General features: G+C 43.8%; 1 protein-coding gene across 2 annotated transcripts in view; it reads right to left on the bottom strand.

Moving 5' to 3' along the window:
- LOC136677472 (transcription factor 12-like) overlaps window positions 1–22,500 on the bottom strand; it is a 148,143-nt gene that overhangs the window by 94,137 nt on the left and 31,506 nt on the right. For both annotated transcript variants that reach the window (XM_066655022.1, XM_066655023.1), the window contains exons 4-5: window positions 20,481–20,557; window positions 10,030–10,132 (exon numbers count right to left, since the gene is read on the bottom strand). In XM_066655022.1, coding sequence (XP_066511119.1) covers window positions 10,030–10,132; window positions 20,481–20,557 — 180 coding nt within the window. The remainder of the gene's footprint in view (window positions 1–10,029; window positions 10,133–20,480; window positions 20,558–22,500) is intronic.

Here is a 22,500-nt window from a genome sequence, read left to right as displayed (position 1 = left end):
CATCGGGCGCAAGGCGGGGAATACACCAGTCCTTCACAGGGCAACACAGACACACACACATTCACACCTACGGACACTTTCGCCAATCCACCTGCAACGTGTGTTTTTGGACTGTGGGAGGAAACCGGAGCACCCGGAGGAAACCCACGCGGACACGGGGAGAACACACCACACTCCTCACAGACAGTCACCCGGAGCGGGAATCGAACCCACAACCTCCCAGGCCCCTGGAGGCTGTGTGTGACTGCGACACTACCTGCTGCGCATATCAGACCAAGCTTCGTAAAAATGTTAGACCTGTTTCTAGGGAGAGAGAGAGAGAGAGAGAGAGAGAGAGAGGAGAGAGAGAGAGAGAGAAGAGACGAGAGAGAGAGAGAGAGAGAGAGAGAGAGAGAGAGAGAGAGAGAGAGAGAGAGAGAGAGAGAGAGAGAGATCGATCCTAGCATATCAGACCAAGGCTTCGTAAAAACGTTAGACCTGTTTTTAGGGAGAGACAGAGAGAGACTAAAGAGCTGGCAAATGCTGAGAAAACATCTTCTGAATGTTATAAAAATGTTCTTTGGTTAGAAAGGTTGGTTGAACCTTTCCCATTGCCTTTAGGCTTCACTTCAGTGATATTACTGCTTCTACAACACAGTTCACGTTAACCCAGTACTCGCTAATATTCCATTCAGCTACAAACCCTGGAAGCTACTACAAAGCTGACGGTAGACAACCAACGCGACTATTAGCAGGCACCTATTTTCATTTAGGAAAAAAAATGTGGTTAAACATTATATGACAACAGTTAATATTAAGGTACAACACAGAACTGAATGGGTTAACTTAATCAGAATGATGTTTATTCCAGCAGTACGCACATTCAATAAAATATTAGAAGCCCTCTTGACGATACCTGAGCGTACACTGCAGCTCACTAGTGTAATGGTATAGTCAGTCATATTCACGACTGTTCACTACTACTCCCCACTACACCCCCCCCCTCAGATGAACGAAGTGAACGAGTTTTTAAAACATTTCCTGATCATCCTGAGCCTCTCTCTCTCGAGGCCTCCTCTCCTCTGAGTGTTAGTTTGGTCTGAATCTCCGCGGAGCGTCCTCCCCTGACGACCGTTGCTAGGGCTATGCATCTGCAATGCTAGCGGGACAAAAAAGCGCATCCAAACAAACACTTCCAGCAAGGGAAATAACACTCGACAGTAACCGCGCGTTGTCAACCAGTCTCGAGGCCGCGCTTTTCCATACGAATCCTCAGAGAGGGCCATTAAGCTAACACTGAGGTTAAAGGTGGCAGACCAGGCACTAGACCTCTAACAGGGAGGGGATGGAGGGGATAGAGGGATGAAAGGCATCTCTCACTCCGCAGGTGTGGAACAAAACCTCAGAGACTACATTAGTTCATTATTAAGGAATCTATTTTCTTTTTTTTGGGAAATATCAATGTTTTTTTAACATGAATGAGTAGTGATTTAAAAAGATGACTCTAACACCACCATCTGACAAACAAATGAGTCATACATTTTTCTAGAAACCCGCCATCTCTGTTTCCTTTAATAGGCCTCTAACCACGAATCACGATGTGAGACGTAGTATCACTACTGTACTAACGTTAAAACGGTCTTTGTAGCTCTACATTCTTTATTGTATATAATCTGTTTCCCTGTGTCTGCGTGGGTTTCCTCCGGGTGACTGTCTGTGAGGAGTGTGGTGTGTTCTCCCTGTGTCTGCGTGGGTTTCCTCCGGGTGACTGTCTGTGAGGAGTGTGGTGTGTTCTCCCTGTGTCTGTGTGGGTTTCCTCCGGGTGACTGTCTGTGAGGAGTGTGGTGTGTTCTCCCTGTGTCTGCGTGGGTTTCCTCCAGGTGACTGTCTGTGAGGAGTGTGGTGTGTTCTCTCTGTGTCTGTGTGGGTTTCCTCCGGGTGACTGTCGTGAGGAGTGTGGTGTTTTCTCCCTGTGTCTGCGTGGGTTTCCTCCGGGTGACTGTCTGTGAGGAGTGTGGTGTGTTCTCCCTGTGTCTGCGTGGGTTTCCTCCAAGTGACTGTCTGTGAGGAGTGTGGTGTGTTCTCTCTGTGTCTGTGTGGGTTTCCTCCGGGTGACTGTCGGTGAGGAGTGTGGTGTGTTCTCCCTGTGTCTGCGTGGGTTCCCTCCGGGTGACTGTCTGTGAGGAGTGTGGTGTGTTCTCCCTGTGTCTGCGTGGGTTTCCTCCGGGTGCTCCAGTTTCCTCCCGCGGTTACAGATAATGAATGAATGAATGAATATAATCTGTTGGCTGACCTAACAGCACCGTGGCTCCACATCGCTGTTCAACTGAAAGTAACGAGGTCTGTCCGTGTCCTGACCGTGTTAGATCTTCTCAGACGACATCAGAGCAATAGTTAAATCAGTACAAACATATTCCCATCATTCAGAGCCAGCCGTCTCACAGTCTCACACTCCCCCAGGTGTGGAGCAGAGTCTCCCAGGCTGAGTTACACTGTTAACTAATATATTTCACACGTTTAAGACTCTGAGGACAAACTCCCAGGATGTTAGTGAACAACAGGAAGGCCTTCTGAGATCAGCGCTGATTAACCGAGCTAAAGGAAGGTCCGTACGGGACGCGTGTGCTAGTGGAAATAATTACAGCCTCATTGAGTCAATCTAAAAGAGAGCAAGGGGGAGTCAGTTGAGCATGGATGTGTGTGTGTGTGTGTGTGTGTGTGTACGCGTGCGCCATGACTTTCCTATTAATAAGCAGATTATTTTAATACAACACAGTGGCTTGTGTGGCAGGCCGCAAAAACGTGAGCATTTTCACAGGGCCAGTCAGCAGTGTTAAAAATACAACACTGAGGCACATGGCCCAAAATGCTGGACACACACACCCACACATACACACACGTACACACACACAAATGCATGTCAGCAAAGTACACGTACACACACAGACACTTTTAGATAACTAAATTATGTTGACTAATCTAAACCAGCTGAAGTCTTTCATGACGGACACACTCAGCTGCAGAAGAACAGAACAGCAGAAAAGAAAGTGAATTTCTGTTTTCTTAGCTAAAAGGAAGTCCAGAAATGTCCTTGTAATATCCTCTCCCCTCTCCAACTTTCTGTTTCTCTCTGTCTTTGATGCTGAGCCATTAGTGTGACTGGGCACGTAAATCCAGGGCTCGAACATGAAGCTGTAACTCCACAGTGCCATCAGAGCAAGAGCCAGGAGTCCAGAAAGAATCCCTTCTTCATCTCTCTTTTGGCTTCTCTCTCTCACACACACACACACAACGCATATTCATACAACACTGTGCAAAACTCAGAGACCAGCCTGTTCAATTTCCAGTCCGAGCTAAGAACGTACAAACAAAGAAGCAGAAGGCAAACCAAACAGCGACTGACATTACACACTGCTTAAAGCTTTCTGAGAGAAGTAGCGCATACTTCAGCGAACACAACTCCCAGGACTGAACTTTGGAGGTTTGGAAAGACCTCAGTGGAGCTTCCTTTGAAAAACTGAGAGTAACGGTAGCTGTAATAGAAGGTAGACGGTGGAGACAGGTAAACAGTGGGGTATATAACGTGTAACCAAACACAGAAAGGTCTAAGTAGGTTTTATTTAGCGATTCGCAAGACCTTTGCATTTATTAGCAATGTATGACACACATCAAATTGTGCAAGCGTGTCTTCCAGCAGCAAAAAAGAAAAAAAAAAGTGGTTCCTCTTTGAACATATAGAGCCCATGACCTTCTTCCGTGTCAGGCCGGCCAGCTAAGCACATTATTCCCCTCCCGTGCACCCAAGGCTTTCCTTTGTGTGCTCAGGCACCAGAACCCACCCCTGGCTTCAGCTAGATTAAGGGCTACAATAAAGTTTTAAAACTGTGTGCTCTTTTTTTTTTGTGCGTTCAATTTAAAACGCTTGTATCGCTCCAAGTTATTGACTGATCGAGTCTTAATGCTGGGGCAAGCGTTTGGGCCAACTGTTCCGGCCCAAGCCTGGAATGTCAACAAAAGACTAAACCAATTTGTCTTTTGTGATCGTAATCTGTTTGACCAGTAAATACTGGCCTCGCTGAAGAGGCAGGATTTTCGATCTGCATGCAGATTTCTCTTTAATCTAAAGCTGGATTAAGCCTTATTAAATATTGCTTAAAACATCTACTCAAACACAGTCATCATTATGCAACACCTCCCGACCTTACAGGACAAACATACACACGCTTTGCCCCTCCCTTACGCCCCGTTCACCCGCCCTCAAACATAAGACCCAGAGACACATATAGTCCCTTGCTTGATTAAACTCGCATAAACATGCTAACGTGTGATCACGTCCGAGCGCTAATGAACACGTACCCCACCCCCCACCCCCTCGATGTGCATTAGAACATCACTTTGAAATGATGATGAAGGGAGACGTAATTAATTGGGGTCAACACCGTTCCACATGGCTCGTTTCGTCACGCTAGGCTAGGTGCCTCGGCTAATCTGCGGTGCGGGGTGAGGCTGTTTGGAGTCAGGGAGCCGGGCCGGGGCTGTAATCGGTGCCGAGACACGTGTGGAGGCGTGGGCTAGTGGGTGAGGTGGAAGCTGGGTAAGAGGATTGGAGCAAGCCGACCGCACGTGAGCCCCAGACTGGCTGACCTCTAACCCCTGTGACGACACCAGCAGCGAAACAGGAAAACACGAACCTTCAGCAGAAAGCTTTGTCCTCTCTCACCCCGTGAGTACTACGGGTTTTAACTGCCACGGTAACGTACAGCGGGACTGTGTGTATGGCCAGACGTTGCGTTCTTGTATGAAGTAGGTTTTGGCCTTAAGAGTCATTGTATTCATAGGTTTTGAGAGCTAATTTTATATGTGATATAACTATATCCACTGCTTCAAAACACTGATATATATTGATATAACCTTATATATAATTAATGAATCCGATACTAATAAACAGACCGCTCCAATGTGTACGCTTGTGGGCAGCGTAAGCGTGTCAAACTACTATCAAATCATGACAAGATCAAATTTCTTCTAAACCGAAGATGTAACTTATGACATCTTTAGAGGACAGTGGTGAGGAGGGTTGAGCTGTGTCTGGTGTCATATAGACACTACTAATATCATCAGCTATAAAGAGAGATAGATAATCAGCCAATTAGGTCACTCTAGTCCTGACTGTGACAGAGCTGCGATGTGTAGCAATGGAACTACAATCTGGTACTTTGCCCATAAGAGTTCAGCCTGAAATCCACTTATCCCCACCCCTCTCGCCCCCCGGAGAGCGCACGTGTCGAACACGTTAGTGTAGATATTACAGTAACATGTATTTATAAAAGGAATCATTTCACTCGCATGGGTTCTCATCAGCTAGAAGGTCTTTGTTTTGAAACACCACGCTTGATAAAAACGTGTCCTCCTTTCTCAGTTCACGCAGACTGCAGCGGAACCATTAAAACGCACTTGAACTAAAGACGACCTTTTAAATGAATCTCCATTATTCAAGACACACAGCGAACTGTGGTGGTTACCCTAATTAAAATGTTATGTCAAATAAACAGTCATTACCAGCCATCTGCCTCGCACTAAAACACTGTACCAGGTTCATTATCATACACAATGGGTGACCTCCACTAACCCCAAGCTGCTTTCAACATGCCATACTTCACGGTGGGTAAAAGATGGAATCAGGTCAAACTTACAGCCTTGCCGAGGTCATTAAAGAGCACTCGCAATGAAACATAAGAAGAAAACACATGCAGGGAAAAGAGAAACAATACAACCAGGGAAACCATTGGCCTTCAGGCTTTCTTTCTGCCCCGGACAGTCTTTGGACCGTAGAATTTGTTGTCTACAAGTTTTCTTTCAAATAGGTGCAGTAAAGTCTTAAAGGCTAAGCACCACTTAATGGACCTCCATGAATATTCCACATTATTGTAGTTACTGACAGATATAAGTATGAATTAAAATGAAAACAGCAGCTTTATTTGCTTTAAAACTGACAATTTTATTAAATTGACGGAAAAACCCGAGCTCGCTACGGAAATTCTTGAACGCGACCGTGACGTCACTGGTGGACAACAGCTGAACAACGCCGCGGTAAAACACCGTTATGACTGACTGTTATGACAGTATCTAGCTAAATAACCAACATTATTCATGACAATAGCCTAGCAATAAGCTAAACTCAAATGTAGAGGTACCGTTATTCTTGTAAATGTGATCGAAGTCGAACTCGAATTCATCCGACACTATAAACCTCCGTAATGCAGCTACGTAGCCGAGTATAATCTGAGACACCGAGTTTAGCGAGTCAAGCTAACGTTAACTAACACCAACTAAAACAGGCGAAGTGAGTGTCCTTACCCTGTTTACCTCCATGTTACAGAGGCTCTTGAACACCTTTCGTTGGTGTCCTTACATGCCCATATTGTTGGAAAAGCGCCAGTGAAATGAGCTACAGATAACGGAGTGAGCGGATGGTCCTTTCCAAAGTGCCCGTTTAAAGTGGACAAATTTAGTCCATTTTCTGGATATTTTGGGATCTTTGGGCCATTTGTTCACAGATGTCCCACTGTACATTGAATGATTGCAGCCAAAAACAACACACCTTTTCGTCATTTTGCATTAAATTAAGTGCAGCTTCTAGAGTTGTTGTCCACCGTCTACGTCACAGGCAAGACGCCTATTAGAGGGGCAACGGTCTTTTAAACCTTATTCCTTCAATTAGTAAGAAATAACATGTTTTCTGACTATCAATAAACACAAGTTAGGAACTCAAACTCCACTGTATTTATTTGTTTGACACTTTCATAGAGCTGGGGCTTAGCCTTTAAGAAGCTACAAAAAAATGTAAACCATTTATTGTGGTAAGAAGCTGCTGGTATAAAAAAATATAGGCTACAACATTAGAACAAACCCAAATAAATACTGTGCTGTGTAGAGTGTACATCTTGTGATACTCATTTCATTTCATTGTCTGTAACCCTTATCCAGCTCAAGTGGGTCCAGAAACTACCGGAATCACTGGGCGCAAGACGGAAACACACCCTGGAGGGGGCGCCAGTCCTTCACAGGGCGACACACACTCACTCACTCACTTCCATCCACTGTATTGATATACTGAATTTTACCAGATGAACCCGATTCACTTGATGGTAATTATAAACATACGGCTTCCTGAAGGAAAGATGGGGTACTTTTATTTCCTTAATGTAATGTTAGCACCTTTCCACACTAATAAATGACTACTGTCTATTGTCTATTTCCTCTGATGATTTTCTTAAAATTCTGCAGTTTACATCATTCTCAACGAAAGTTGAAAAAGTATAAAGTGCAAACTCCACTAATGTGCAGTTCTGAAGAGTTAACTTCCAAAGCAAATCAAACAGGGACTTTTGCAAGAGCAACATTTTCTCATTTCCCACCTTAGCAAAACGCAGGAGCCAGACAGAGGTATTAGAAAACAAAAGCACCTGGCTTAAACTTAAAAATGCACTGATGTCTCTAAAGCACTTTTTTTTTTATCCCTAAAACTGCAACAAATGATTTATTTCAGGTTCCGCAGCCCACACAACACATTTGCAGGAGGAAAACAAAGCCATGACATCCTAAGATTTGTATTTCCTTAAAGAAACTGCAGACCGTTGGGATTTGGCTTTAGATAATCCACTTAGATTACTGTAGCTTTGTTTTAAACAGCTCAAGCATGATTGATAAATAAAGGTAAATAATAAAACGGATAAATAATGAGCAGTGCCTGTGGCGACGGTGGTGATTTTTAACTGTGTAACACCTCTCAGGGTCTGGGCTGAGAGTTGTTTTAATGAGGTTGCTCCAAAAAACACATAATTCCATGTAAATCCCGGATACTGTTGCTGAAATTCAATTTGATAAGACTGTGGCTCATCGTCCAATCCCGGCCAGATAAGCACCAGCCATTCAGCCACACTATCAGATCGTCTAATTCCCCGACACATCATTGTTCCTCAACATTTCCATATTTTGCTACTTACAGGCGTAATTAGCATTACATCCGCAAGACTGAGGAAGCAAACATCCCCTCCCCCTTAAACATACACACACACACACTTTGCACACCCAGGGATCAATTGGCAGAAAGATAACATTTTGTTTCGGTGGTCTCCTCATCCGTAAACTTGCCACCTTGCATGGCAACCAGTCTCCAGGGCGAAGCTACAAAGCGCCAACGTTCAGCAGCCCATAAAGCTGTCATGTGCTAACACATCACAACAGAGCAGGAGAGAGAGAGAGAGAGAGAGAGAGAGAGAGAGAGAGAGAAGATACTAGAAAGAGAGAGAGAGAAGATAGAGAGAGAGAGGAGACAGATAGAAAAAGAGAGAGAGAGAAGATATGAGAAAGAGAGAGAGAGAAGATAGAGAGAGAGAGAGAAGAAGATACTAGAGAGAGAGAGGAGACAGATAGAAAAAGAGAGAGAGAGAAGATATGAGAAAGAGAGAGAGAGAAGATAGAGAGAGAGGAGACAGATAGAAAGAGAGAGAGAGAGAAGATATGAGAAAGAGAGAGAGAGAAGATAGAGAGAGAGGGAGATAGATAGAGAAAGAGAGAGAGAGAGGAGATAGAGAAAGAGAGAGAGGGGATACAGAAAGAGAGAGAGAGAGAGAGAGAGAGAGAGAGGAGATAGAGAGAGAGAAAAAGATAAAGAAAGAGAGGAGATAGAAAAAGAGAGAAGAGATACAGAAAGAAAGAGAGAAGATAGAGAAAGAGAGAGAGAGAAAGAGAGAGCAGAAAAATAGAGAGAGAGGGAGCGAGAGAGAGCCAACGTCCAACCCTCCGAGAATATTATCCATCACTCACACTCCAGATAAATGCCCCGCAGTTCACACAAACCCAATCAATCAATTTCTGTTAAATATCTCCTCTGAGTCACAGCATCTAATTAAGATCTCTTCAACATATCTGTCCAACAATGAAAAACGTGTTCCTAAAAACACACCATCTTCATAAAGTACTGGCGTTCCTATAGATTTGAAGAGACCAATCAGGAAAGCGCTGAAAAGCAAAGCATTAAGAGGCAGATGAAGACAAAAACCCTGTGGTTTTAACACTCATCGCACTTTAATCACCAGCTTCTGCATTTTGGTCATGGCCTGCTAATTTAAACAACACATTAAAATCTGTATTAAATCATATGCATAGCTCTAAAAAAACAATTACTTTACACCAATCTGAACGTGCTATGTTCTATTTTCCTGATCGTACTGATCCAAGTTGAGTAGGAGAAATATGAGTCACTAATTAAACAAATCATCTGTTTCTTAAACCAGACTTTCCATTACATTCAGCCAGTCACCAGACCATCGCAGAGGACGCAACGACGAAAGGCCGAGCTCCTGCATCGATTCAGACAGAAAACGATCTGAATTATATTTGGAGCAAAAAGAGGAACTCGGTCGAGTTCATCTCGCTTTCACACACACCTCTGCAGAAATCTTATGACCTGACTTTGGTTTGTGTGAGAAATGATCTCTGGCACATCTGCTTGTTTCGCCTGTGTGGCCCTCCCCCACCTTTCCCCTTCACTCGTGGAAGCAGCCGCTGGCTTTTCTGATGATGGCTAGAAGACAGTCTTTTGTGATGGAAAACTGTACTGATGGCGTGACTTCCACCCTGAAGGGGGTGGGGTTCAACTTCTGAGAACAGGCACCACAGGAAAGAGGGTGGGTGGGGGGTCAAGAGAGAAAGAGAGTGGGCGGGGTGGGGGTGGTGTTGGGGAGGGGGTGATTGGGGGCTGCACTTTACAATTACCCTTTATTACGGTTGGACGATTCTGACTAATTTAAATATTGCGATATTTATTTGCATTAAATAATGATCATATGCTTCACAAGTTGACCTCACCCAGTAGTGAACATTTACCAGAAATGTACCATTTTATAGACAACACCGAACACATTTAACGTAACCACGACAATACCCTACGCAGCATTACGTCACTGCGCATATGAAGTGCAGATAAATCAAAACGTCTCCTTTTCTCTCAGGAGCTACAGAGTGAGAATCACCTTGGCTACTCACCCAGTATGCTGGCGCTCATGAAAGGTGTCGGGGACAATCCTTCATGGGGCACTAATCGACTGTCACTCAAGTGATCACCATAATGAGGGCTGTCTGCGAAACCCTGGGGGAAAGAGATCACAGCATTAAGAACATTATTAGCCAGCTCTGCTAATTGAGTGCTATGACACTCCTCTAATTACTGAAGCAGAAACGGGGAGCACGACTGGTCAACTGTCCCCTCCAACGATCAATTTTTCCTTAACTCCCGTTGTTAAGAAACACTTTTTTAAAAAACCTTTGATGCATAAAAGGGAGCGAAGAGTTCCCAGGAGAAAAGGCGGTGTGTGTGTGCACCTCAGGGTTATTAGGCCGTAACCACAAACGTAATGGGACATAAATTAAGTTCAAAAGGTTTCATCAGAGCAATTTGCAAATGATTGCTAATTAAATATTACGTATTACAACTACAGCTTTCCAGCAACAAAGTTGGATGGTCGAACTTATGTATTTATTTATTTATTTTTAATAAAAACATTCAGTTTAACCTCAACTTAAAACCAGAACTCACAGCTGAGTGAATTTGACAAAACCTTTCTGATATTTAAATCCCTGTTAAAGATAATATAATAATATGTAAATGTCATGGTACACCAATGCAGATGAATCATTCATTCATTCATTCATTCATTATCTGTAACGCTTATCCAGTTCAGGGTCGCGGTGGGTCCAAAGCCTACCTGGAATCATTGGGCGCAAGGTGGGAATACACCCTGGAGGGGGCGCCAGTCCTTCACAGGGCAACACACACACAGTCACACACTCGCACCTACGGACACTTTTGAGTCGCCAATCCACCTACCAACGTGTGTTTTTGGACTGTGGGAGGAAACTGTAGCACCCGGAGGAAACCCACGCAGACACAGGGAGAACACACCACACTCCTCACAGACAGTCACCCGGAGGAAACCCACGCAGACACAGGGAGAACACACCACACTCCTCACAGACAGTCACCCGGAGGAAACCCACGCAGACACGGAGAACACACCACACTCCTCACAGACAGTCACCCGGAGGAAACCCACGCAGACACAGGGAGAACACACCACACTCCTCACAGACAGTCACCCGGAGGAAACCCACGCAGACACAGGGAGAACACACCACACTCCTCACAGACAGTCACCCGGAGGAAACCCACGCAGACACAGGGAGAACACACCACACTCCTCACAGACAGTCACCCGGAGGAAACCCACGCAGACACAGGGAGAACACACCACACTCCTCACAGACAGTCATATAAGCTGCAAGCTATAAAGAGGCTAAACATCAATCAAATCTATTATTAGGGAGCCACAGACTATTACATTAGCCTCGTAACTCCAGTGTTAAAGTCAAACAGCAAACTGCAGATGCCCAACGCGTCTCGGCCAATCATCTGCATCTTGGGAAAGTGGGAAACTGCTTGAATTTACATGCACATAGATCCGTGAACATCAAAGCCAAACATGAAACCTAATCCTAACTAAAACGCACACTTAACGTTAAACTGAATTTCACCACGTAGTGTGTTAACGATTTAAGCACGTGTACGCAAGCCATACGGGAGCTTCCGAAGTAAAGTGTGACCAGATTTCTAAATCAAACCGACGTCTTTAGGCTGACATCCGATTATGAGTGTTTACTAGCTCCACTTAACAACTCCGAAGCATTGTAAAGAAAAGAAGCTGTGTGTTTACAGTGAGGATGTGGCGGATGGGATCAGTGTCACTCTCAGCTCCAACCTTCCAGGTGCTACATCAGCCTCCCAGAGCAAAAAGCAGTTGCTAGGCAACATTTGGGTTTAACGTAATAACCCTCATTTTTTTTTTTGCTTTGTTATTTTTATTTTTATGACAACACAGCCACTTAATTTGGACCGTCCTGTTTTTTCTCTCTGTCATTGTGTTGTTCTGGCTAGGACTGTGATTGATGGCCATTGTCAGCTGCGTTGCATTGTCTTAGTTAGGTTTTACACAATTAAATGTATCTTCATTCACATTTGGAGAACAAAATCACTTCAGGGAAACACTTCTGCACGGCTCCAAGACGTCCTACTGCTTAATAAAACCAAATTTCATATTCACACCGTACCACACTGAGCTGTTTGTTCTTACAGACATGAAAATGCTGTACAATTCATTATACAAACCCTATAAAGTCTATATATAGGCATTTCTATATATTATTATTAGCAATATTAGCAAATCCTACACAATTTTAACTGGTAAAATCATGTTTACATATTGCAGACCTGTGAGCAAGCGGTTTATCCAGCAAAGGTGTCTAGCCGCCAAAAAAACACCCTTCCCTTTCCTTTCTTCTGAGGCTAAACACTGCCCTTTCATGACCGTTATCAGCTTCTGGGGCTTAGGTCTAAATATCGGTCACAGTATGGTCCTTTAAAACTCCGGGTTCCCTGCCATAAAAGAGACTCTGTAGCTGTTCTAATCCCGAGGCCTGTAAAAATCCGCCTGCCGCTGCAGTCAGATGTGTCCCCCAAACTACATTAACTCCCTCTGGAGCCCAGAGCAGCTGCTGCTTCTCATTTCTAAAGGCTTTACCTCTCCCAACAATTCCTATCCTCCATGGTCAAACTGGGAGAGAAGGAGAGAAAGGGAAAAAAAAAGAAAAACAAACACATGCGAGATATTATTAACCAGTTTTTAATGATGATTATGATGATGACGGTGGTGAGAATTCAAAGGCGGTGGGAGTGTTGTTCCTCGTAGAATCAATCTGAAATGCTTCTCCTGTTATGTTGCTGCCAGGCCACCGTCCGTGTTAATCACGACATGAACTGCTTCGCTAATAACGTCGACCCTGGAGAGATGGCACTGGGACTCTGGCAGTTAAAAAACAAGCTTCCAAACACTACAAATCAGTGTGAGGTGCTAACGCAATGTTCTGGAGTCTTTCTGTTGACTTGTACAACACTGTGGAGAGAGCTGAGGTGTGCGGATGATACTGAAACTGCACTGACAACAAACCCATGTTTCCTGAGTGCTGCTACAAACCTGTCAACATGCAAACTACACACTACTGTACTTACAATACACACACATGCACACGTCCAGAAAGAACCCACCGTGTTTATTTTGCATTTATTTACATCACCTACTTTTAAAGTCCATTTTAATATTTAATCAACTGTGAAAACAATCACCATAAATTATGACTAAAGCTGGACATTAGTAAAGAGACAAAAAAACAAAACAAAACACACTCAAATGAACCACTCCCCGATCTTTAGCCATCAGAGACATAGTCCTGCTTCCTTGCTGTGTGTGACCTGGTGCTGACAGCTGCCAGAGAGTTGGAAAAGGACAAGCGGAGCAGAGGGGAAGGAATGGAGGGATGGGGCGAAGTAAGGAAGAGTGAGAGAGAGAGATGAGGCAGGGTGGGGGAGGGTGTGTGTGTGTGTGCTCCTCTGGGACCATTAGATCATCAATCACCCCTGGTTCATCATCTCTAAACACACTGTGCACTGTGCTGCTTATACTGTCATTGCAGGTTAAAGGGCCCCACTTACTGTGGGATAAATGACTGTCAAACTACTGCTTCAAGAGAAATACCACAGATTTCTATGAATTTATGCACAGTTCAGACTGCTTTGCATAGTTTTACATCGTTTCTGACAATAAGAAGCATGAAACGCTAATAATATTTAAAGCATATAACGTCAATGAAACTCTACCTACCACTGATTAGTTCATTAAAAGATATTTCTGAAGAGATTAGATATAATTCACTTCCATAAAGAGGAGGAAACCCACGCAGACACAGAGAGAACACACCACACTCCTCACAGACAGTCACCCGGAGGAAACCCACACAAACACAGAGAGAACACACCACACCCCTCACAGACAGTCACCCGGAGGAAACCCACACAAACACAGAGAGAACACACCACACCCCTCACAGACAGTCACCCGGAGGAAACCCACACAGACACAGAGAGAACACACCACACCCCTCACAGACAGTCACCCGGAGGAAACCCACACAGACACAGAGAGAACACACCACACCCCTCACAGACAGTCACCCGGAGGACACCCACACAAACACAGACAGAACACACCACACTCCTCACAGACAGTCACCCGGAGGAAACCCACACAGACACAGAGAGAACACACCACACCCCTCACAGACAGTCACCCGGAGGACACCCACACAAAGACAGGGAGAACACACTACACTCCACACAGACAGTCACACAGAGCAAACCCACCCAGACACAGAGAGAACACACCACACTCCTCACAGACAGTCACCCGGAGGAAATCACGCAGACACAGAGAGAACACACCACACTCCTCACAGACAGTCACCCGGAGGAAACCCACGCAGACACAGGGAGAACACACCACACTCCTCACAGACAGTCACACGGAGGAAACCCACACAGACACAGGGAGAACACACCACACAGACAGTCACCCGGAGGAAACCCACGCAGACACAGGGAGAACACACCACACTCCTCACAGACAGTCACCCGGAGCGGGAATCGAACCCACAACCTCCAGGCCCCTGGAGCTGTGTGACTGTGACACCACCTGCTCCACAGCTTTTTATCTTCCTTTTAAACCAGGAGAAAACCGTTCTCTACGCTTCATTTATAACTGTTTGAAAGATACAGAGTGATGAGTGTTCAAGTACTTTCTTAAATTAAACCAAGACTAAACAGATATCTTTGAAAATCCTCATTCAGTCAGAACTATAGCTAATGACCTGGGTATTATTTATGATTCTGATCTTAATTTTTAAAAGCAAATTAACAGTGGTGTGAGAGTATAGCAAAGCGTAAAAGCTTCTAGTCTTTTAAAGACCTGGAAACAGTAGTTCTGGAGCTTTCATCTCCTCTCGTATTGATTATTGCAACTCTCTGAACTTAGGAATCTGTCCGTTGAGCTTGTCTTGATTGTAGCTGCCCCCAAAATGCAGCTGCTATGTTCCTGACTGGTACCAAGAAAACGGGAGGGAATTACCCCTGGACATGGGTCACTGCACTGGTTAGCAGTGAAACACAGAGTTGATTTTAAAGTGTTACTGTTTGTATTTAAAGCTTTCTATGGCCTGGCTCCTATCTATATTTCAGACCTGCTCCACGGTCCCCATCCTAATGCTCCTGGATATCCCTCACTCTCGGTCGAGGTTTAAAGGTTTAAAGTAATAAATAATTAAAAATTATTTTTTAAAACTTAAAAAAACGATTATTTGACTCAAGTTTTTGTGTCTATTTAAAAGACCAAGCTTTCAGTCATCAGTGTTGGGTTATTTTATTTAGTTTATTTGATTGTATATTTTAATTTGTCTTGCTGTAATAACCTTTTTATCTGTTTAGTTTTTATTTATACATTTATTTTAATATTTTCATTTGTTTTCATGTACGCTTCCGATCTTTGCTGGGTTTTTAAACATTTGTTTTTATTGTACAGCACCGTGGCTGAAAGCTGTTGCATTTGAAATGTGCTTTTCCCGATTTCATGAATTACGAACTTTAATATTTTGCTGAAAAAAGATGATGTTGCGTCACCAAAGGGCCGAGTGTGCCCGTGTTTAAACCCTTTTCCCGTCCAGGTGAGGGAGCAAACCTAGGGGACAGATGATAGGGGTGTGACGGACAGGGGCAAGTCATTGTGGGATTGCAGTCTCGGACCGGCCTGACAGGCGCAATCCCCCCCCCCCGGCAACGGCTGCCCGGGAAACAGGACCTGGCTCTGAGCCAAGGTCAGTACATGGGGGCTGGAGTGTGTTCATAGCCCGCTAATCACAGATACACACAGAAAGGGTGAGAGAAGCAGGGAAGGAGAGACAGACGGGGTGTAGCAGGGTGGAAAGAAAAAAGGAAGAGAGAAATAGAGAAGAAAAGAATGGAGAAATATTACGAAAGAGAAAAATATGCAAGAATGTGGGAGAAAATTAGGAAAAGGTAAAGGAGACTGACAGGGACTGGGAGAGAAGAAGAAGAAGAAGGGGAAGAAGAGAAAAAAGAAACAGAGTACAGAGGCAAATCTTCATAACGTAGAAACAAAGAATTTAAATATTTAGCGGCCAAAATGTGGCCTTGAAAACAAGATGGAAACCTGTGATCTGGCCACCCTCATTTAAACAATTCAACTGAAGTTAGGCGTCTAATTTTGCATGCCCAAAAAATCAGTAAATAAACAGCCGCTAAATGTATTCCTTTATCTGATGAGAGATTAGAGATGCTGGTAAACCTCCACACAAGTGCTGTGACACATGAAGATGCTGATAAGATTGAAACAAGCGCTGCAGACTGCGGGGAATTCGCTGTCTGCTACTGAGCGTCTGTGGTTGATATCTGCGATAGCGTTCCACGAAGAAACCACAGGAGCATAACAGCTTCTACAGCGCAAAAAAACTGCTTTCTGCAATTTCTTCTAACACTTAGAGAAATGAACATTCCCATAGTGAAATTTCAGAAGGCGTTCTGGCTCTTATTCTACTCCAATCTGACCAGGGAACACAAAGAGATGGCTGTTTATTAGAAAAACCTCTGCCCTGGGCCTACAGTCTTTGACAATTTTATCAAACACTTACTGCAATGTAGTTTTACAGTTGCTGATTATAGCCCCTGATACCACCACCTCTATCAAAGATATATGACCACCATGGGATTACCTCTGGACTACCAGTCACTGCATCATGGTCCGCCCCAACAATGCCCAGCCAATAGCAGCACTGTGGTCAGAAACTGATTACTGATAAAAGACTCACTAACACAAACAGCATAACAATACATGACCCACAGTCTCTACCACACTCAAAGTGCCACTGAATAAAGTTAATATAACGTACATTCAACTACAAATCAACATGCTCCAATTCAATACACTCAAATTCAAATAAAACACTCTTGTTTTAATAAAAAGCACCTAGTGATTGACTGGTAGCTCTACCCTGTATCGTATATATCTCATTCTGGGCTACAACGGCTACAAGCTCTATAGCTGGATATACACACTGCCTGTTAGGGCTTTGTTGTGTTCAGTGTCGTGGTTGGTTCAGAGCCTATCCGACAGGCGCAAGGCAGGAACACACACTGGACAGTAGGGGTGGGCGATATGACCCTAAAATAATATCACGATATTTCAGGGAATTTTGGCGATAACGACAATTCTTGACGATATGAAAAAACACTGAAAAATAGTTTTATTAATTTCAAGAACGCACTATTGCAACAAAAATGTCATATTAACATTAATTATATTCAATGAATCATATATTTAATTTCTTATTTAAATTATTATATATAACAATATATTTTCATACAAATCTAACTATTTAACACATTCAGAAGGAACAACAAATAAATGTGAAAGCCTTTGTTTATTTTGTAAACAACTGTAACTTTTATTAACTTTTAAATAAGAGCGTGGTGTGTTCTCCCTGTGTCTGCGTGGGTTTCCTCCGGGTGAATGTCTGTGAGGAGTGTGGTGTGTTCTCCCTGTGTCTGCGTGGGTTTCCTCCGGGTGACTGTCTGTGAGGAGCGTGGTGTGTTCTCCTTGTGTCTGCGTGGGTTTCCTCCGGGTGACTTTCTGTGAGGAGTGTGGTGTGTTCTCTCTGTGTCCGCGTGGGTTTCCTCCGGGTGACTGTCTGTGAGGAGTGTGGTGGGTTCTCTCTGTGTCTGAGTGGGTTTCCTCCGGGTGACTGTCTGTGAGGAGTGTGGTGTGTTCTCCCTGTGTCTGCGTGGGTTTCCTCCGGGTGACTGTGAGTAGTTTAGTGTGTTGCATTGGATAAGCGGTTTTAGACAATGAATGAACGAATGAATGAAAATCCTCAACAACTAAATATAATAACTTACCAAGGTAAAAAAAAATATATATATATAGAATATTGATATTTTTTCCACACGACTGAAGTCACTCTTTTTTGGAGCAATTTCTTTGATTCTTTGAAGCAAATTTCCACCGCACCTATCGCCGTGCCTAAATGACTCACGTAATGACTGTACGCCGTATTACGTGAGACTGCATGACATCATTACGTAACAGTTACAGGTTTATATAAACATTTTATGGAATAAGTATCATCCTCAGGTCTTTACTCTGCATCTGCCCGGAGGTAAGGCCCATGAATCCACACAGGAAAATAAAATGTGGGACTGCTGCATTCCTAAATTGAAACTTAAGATTCCAGCTGCAACTGTGCACTCAGCACATAGTTTATTGGGCCGAGGCCCAGTGAAAGAACCTGAACGCGGTGGAACGTGGCCAAAGAGATCGCATAAACACAAAGACTAAAGGCAGGCTGTTTGTGTGGACGCAGGGGTTGATGAATGGACGAATGGAAGGGCATGAGCAGGGTTCAGCCTGAGCTGGGGATTAGAGGGAATCTCCCCATTCTTTGGGCTGAAAGTGGGCCGGATGAGTGTTTGACAGGCTGGAAACACCACAGCCTGTGGTAGGTATGTGGTTTTTCTCTCCGTCAGTCTGTCCGCCACACGCAGTCTTTTTCACCTCTGGACACTAGCGGTGGGGGGTTTTCAGGGGGGGGGGGGCTGTTTGTTTCCTTTGTTTGCAATAGTAGAGAAATTATATTGATTATTCAAGGTCAGATGCGCAGACAATGATGATAAATGATCATATTAATGCATCTGAAGCTGATGCACACAGTAAACACACATTAATGCTGTTAACTGTTGTCTGTTTGCTTTCATACGTTTTCAGTGCAATATCGTCTCGACCTAAAGAGGAGAAACAGGGCTAGCACCAGGAGCCCCAGCAAATTCACCAGAACTGATTTAAAGCTTTTTATAAAATCTGTGTTGTTTATTTAAACAGAAGCCTTCCCTTCGTGTTACTCTTATTAAGGTTGTGGTTATGTTGGGGATTAGATTTGAGATATATCTAGACATGTATGCAATCCTTATGTTCTATTTTATTATCGATAACTACTTATGAATAAAGCAGAAATTTTTTTTATTGAAATTCACATTGAACAAAATCCTCAACAAAGGCGGCACAGCGGCGCAGCAGGTTAACGTCACAGTCACACAGCTCCAGGGACCTGGAGGTTGTGGGTTCGACTGTGGTGTGTTCTCCCTGTGTCTGCGTGGGTTTCCTCCGGGTGACTGTCTGTGAGGAGTGTGGTGTGTTCTCCCTGTGTCTGCGTGGGTTTCCTCCGGGTGACTGTCTGTGAGGAGTGTGGTGTGTTCTCCCTGTGTCCGCGTGGGTTTCCTCCGGGTGACTGTCTGTGAGGAGTGTGGTGTGTTCTCTCTGTGTCTGTGTGGGTTTCCTCCGGGTGACTGTCTGTGAGGAGTGTGGTGTGTTCTCTCTGTGTCTGCGTGGGTTTCCTCCGGGTGACTGTCTGTGAGGAGTGTGGTGTGTTCTCCCTCTGTCTGCGTGGGTTTCCTCCAGGTGACTGTCTGTGAGGAGTGTGGTGTGTTCTCTCTGTGTCTGCGTGAGTTTCCTCCGGGTGACTGTCTGTGAGGAGTGTGGTGTGTTCTCCCTGTGTCTGCATGGGTTTCCTCTGGGTGACTGACATGTATGACCTCTCACGCTGACGCTATAAAAAACACAAGTGTTTCTATGAGTGTATATGAGTGAGAAAGAGAGAGAGACAGACAGAGAAAGAGGTGTACGAACAGAACAGCTGTCTGCTCACTGATGCCCGCCACTCGCAATGTCAGGAACGCTGATTTATATGCACCTAGAGCAAAGATATCTCAAGCTTCTCCAACTTATAATTCAAATCAGGCAGACGCTGGAGCCATAGCCTGTAGATGTGCATTGGGGAAGGACACTGGAAAATAAACAAGGCAGCGTGGCAGGAGAGCCGCTGACATTTGACTGATTTCTGATGGGAAGTGACAGGAGATTGACATTAAATGAAATTCATACAGGGCACACAGAACAAACCAATGTGTAAAAGACAAACAAACAAATAGAGAAACAGAGAGATCTTCACACACTGCTGTGTTGTGTGTGTGTGTGTGTGTGTGAGAGAGAGCGAGAGAAAGAGAAATGGAATAAGGCCCAGAGCCGAGGCTTCGTGCCCAGGACGACTCCATTTGCATGCATGAAAATTTCACCTTATCACAAATCTGAAATGCATCCGTGATTCCATTCCAATTACAGAGCTGCATTTCCAAGCCTTGAAAATGTAATCGGTTGTTATTTTTATTTATTTATTTATTTATTTATTTGAGATTTCATATCTACCACCAATGATATCAATCATCATAATTTTACACGCTCCACAGTGTTTGCATTTCTATTCATACGTGTTCATACATTAATGTATGGGAATAAAAATGCATGCTACGCTAATGAAGGCTATTCCATTATGATCTGAATTATTTTAAAAGATATCCTCTATTTTTGCTGCATTCTGAGAAGTTATAAAGAGAGAGAGAGAGAGAGAGAGAGAGAGAGAGAGACCAGTCTTACCCTGGAGGACTCGTCATACGAAGGGCTGGACTGGCCACCTGGGGCCCAGGACGTCTCGCCTGCCCGCTCATCTATACCTGTCAACAGAGCAAATACACAACTCCATCAAACCAGCTCCACTCTACTGTACGACACACTCACACTCATTTTACACACACACACACACACACACACACACACACACACACACACACACACACAGAGCCAGTAAATCTAGGGACCAAAATGAAGAATCTGAGCCTAGAATTGAAGGAACGTATTTATCGTATTTAACCACACACTGTTTATTACGAGTTTTAGAGCCACAGCGTTAAAAAAAAAAAAAAAAAAAAAAAAAGATTCCGAGATTAAAGTCAGAATTCCGAGAAAAAAACTCAGAATAATTCTGAGAAAAAATCTCTGAATAATTCTGAGAAAAAAACTCGGAAAAATTCTGAGAAAAAAACTCGGAATAATTCTGAGAAAAAAACTCGGAATAATTCTGAGAAAAAAACTCGGAAAAATTCTGAGAAAAAAACTCGGAAAAATTCTGAGAAAAAAACTCGGAATAATTCTGAGAAAAAAACTCGGAAAAATTCTGAGAAAAAAACTCGGAAAAATTCTGAGAAAAAAACTCGGAATAATTTGCTGCGCCATTATAAGCAGCAAATTATTCCGAGTTTTTTTCTCGGAATTCTGACTTTAATCTCGGAATCTTGTTTTTTTTTTTTCACCGCTGTGGCCCTAAAACTCCGTCGTAGTTTATAGTTAATATGCAAATTTGATTAAATCAATAACACACAAGAATTTGGAAGTCTCTTCAGTTTCCTCACAGACTATAAACAAAAACATCCAGTGTATAGTAACTGCACAAACGACTTGCTGTCATTTGTTTTGGGATTAGTTTTTTACCAAAAAATGGTAGATTTCCTCCTGTTTCGACGGATATATTTTCGCTAATTCACTCGTCACGTTCATATCCGTTTCACTATGTACTACCACTGGGTTATGTCCATTCAAACCTCCAAATAAAACGATCCAGACCCACACTGCGTCACTGTTTTCTTGTTTTGTGTTTCGCTCACCCCTGACTCGAGCGTGGCAGTGTAAAAGAAGAAAAATGATATATATTTAAAACACACAAAACAAAAAACAACAATGGTGTGAATGAGCGGCTATTGAAGTGCAGTGAAAGGCGAGCGTTCGGACCGAGCGGGAGAGCGCGGCGACGATCTGCTGGCAGAGGACAGGAAGAAAGAGCGGAGAGTCGAGTGACTAATCCATTCTACTTCCATTCAAGAGCTGGGCTCTACACGCCGTTTGCCAATTCGCACTGCGTCATTTATTTTGCTTTACATAAATCACGCTCGGAAACATGTCGCTAGGCTCGCCGGAGCGCTGCCGTCCTCGCCGGAGCGACTGGGCCACGGCGAGATCTGGCAGTGATGTATAGCTCAACCTCATCAAAACAGCTGAGCACTGAAACCTGATGAAGCTCATATTTTATGCCGCTCTCAAAGACAGCCGCCGAAAACACGAACAGAAATTATAAATAAATAAAGGGTGACAATTGAATAGATTCAACATCTGGTATGTGATGAACAAATACAATATCTAGTTCTCCTCAAAATTGCATTTTGTCACTGCTGTTGGGTAAAGATATATGAATTCTTAGGTCTTTGCGCTGTTTGAGCCAATATTGTTTTGCAGGTAACAGCATTCCATTCCACGGGCTCATGTACAAGCCGCAAAATTGCAAGAAAAAAAAAAACATCAATATCTCCGAGTTATTGATAATCCATCTCAGTAATTTCACCACAGCACAATGCTCTTCATTTGATTCCACCCTGTGTCACCACACAAAAACATATCAAAACTGAGGAAAACCAATTGTGAAGCGCGTGGTAGTCCCCTGCACCGGAGCGGAGCGGAGATTACAGAAATAACAATAAAGAACTGATAAACGGAGGGCTAACATTTTCTTAACGATATGCAAAGCCTTACAGGCTGTAAACAGCCCTGCGCTGCATGGCCACAGCGG

The sequence above is a fragment of the Hoplias malabaricus genome, chromosome X2, assembly GCF_029633855.1.
Source record: "Hoplias malabaricus isolate fHopMal1 chromosome X2, fHopMal1.hap1, whole genome shotgun sequence".
Lineage (NCBI taxonomy): Eukaryota > Metazoa > Chordata > Actinopteri > Characiformes > Erythrinidae > Hoplias > Hoplias malabaricus.
Note: the sequence above shows the minus strand (reverse complement) of the source record. Positions and strands in the feature narration are given on the sequence as shown.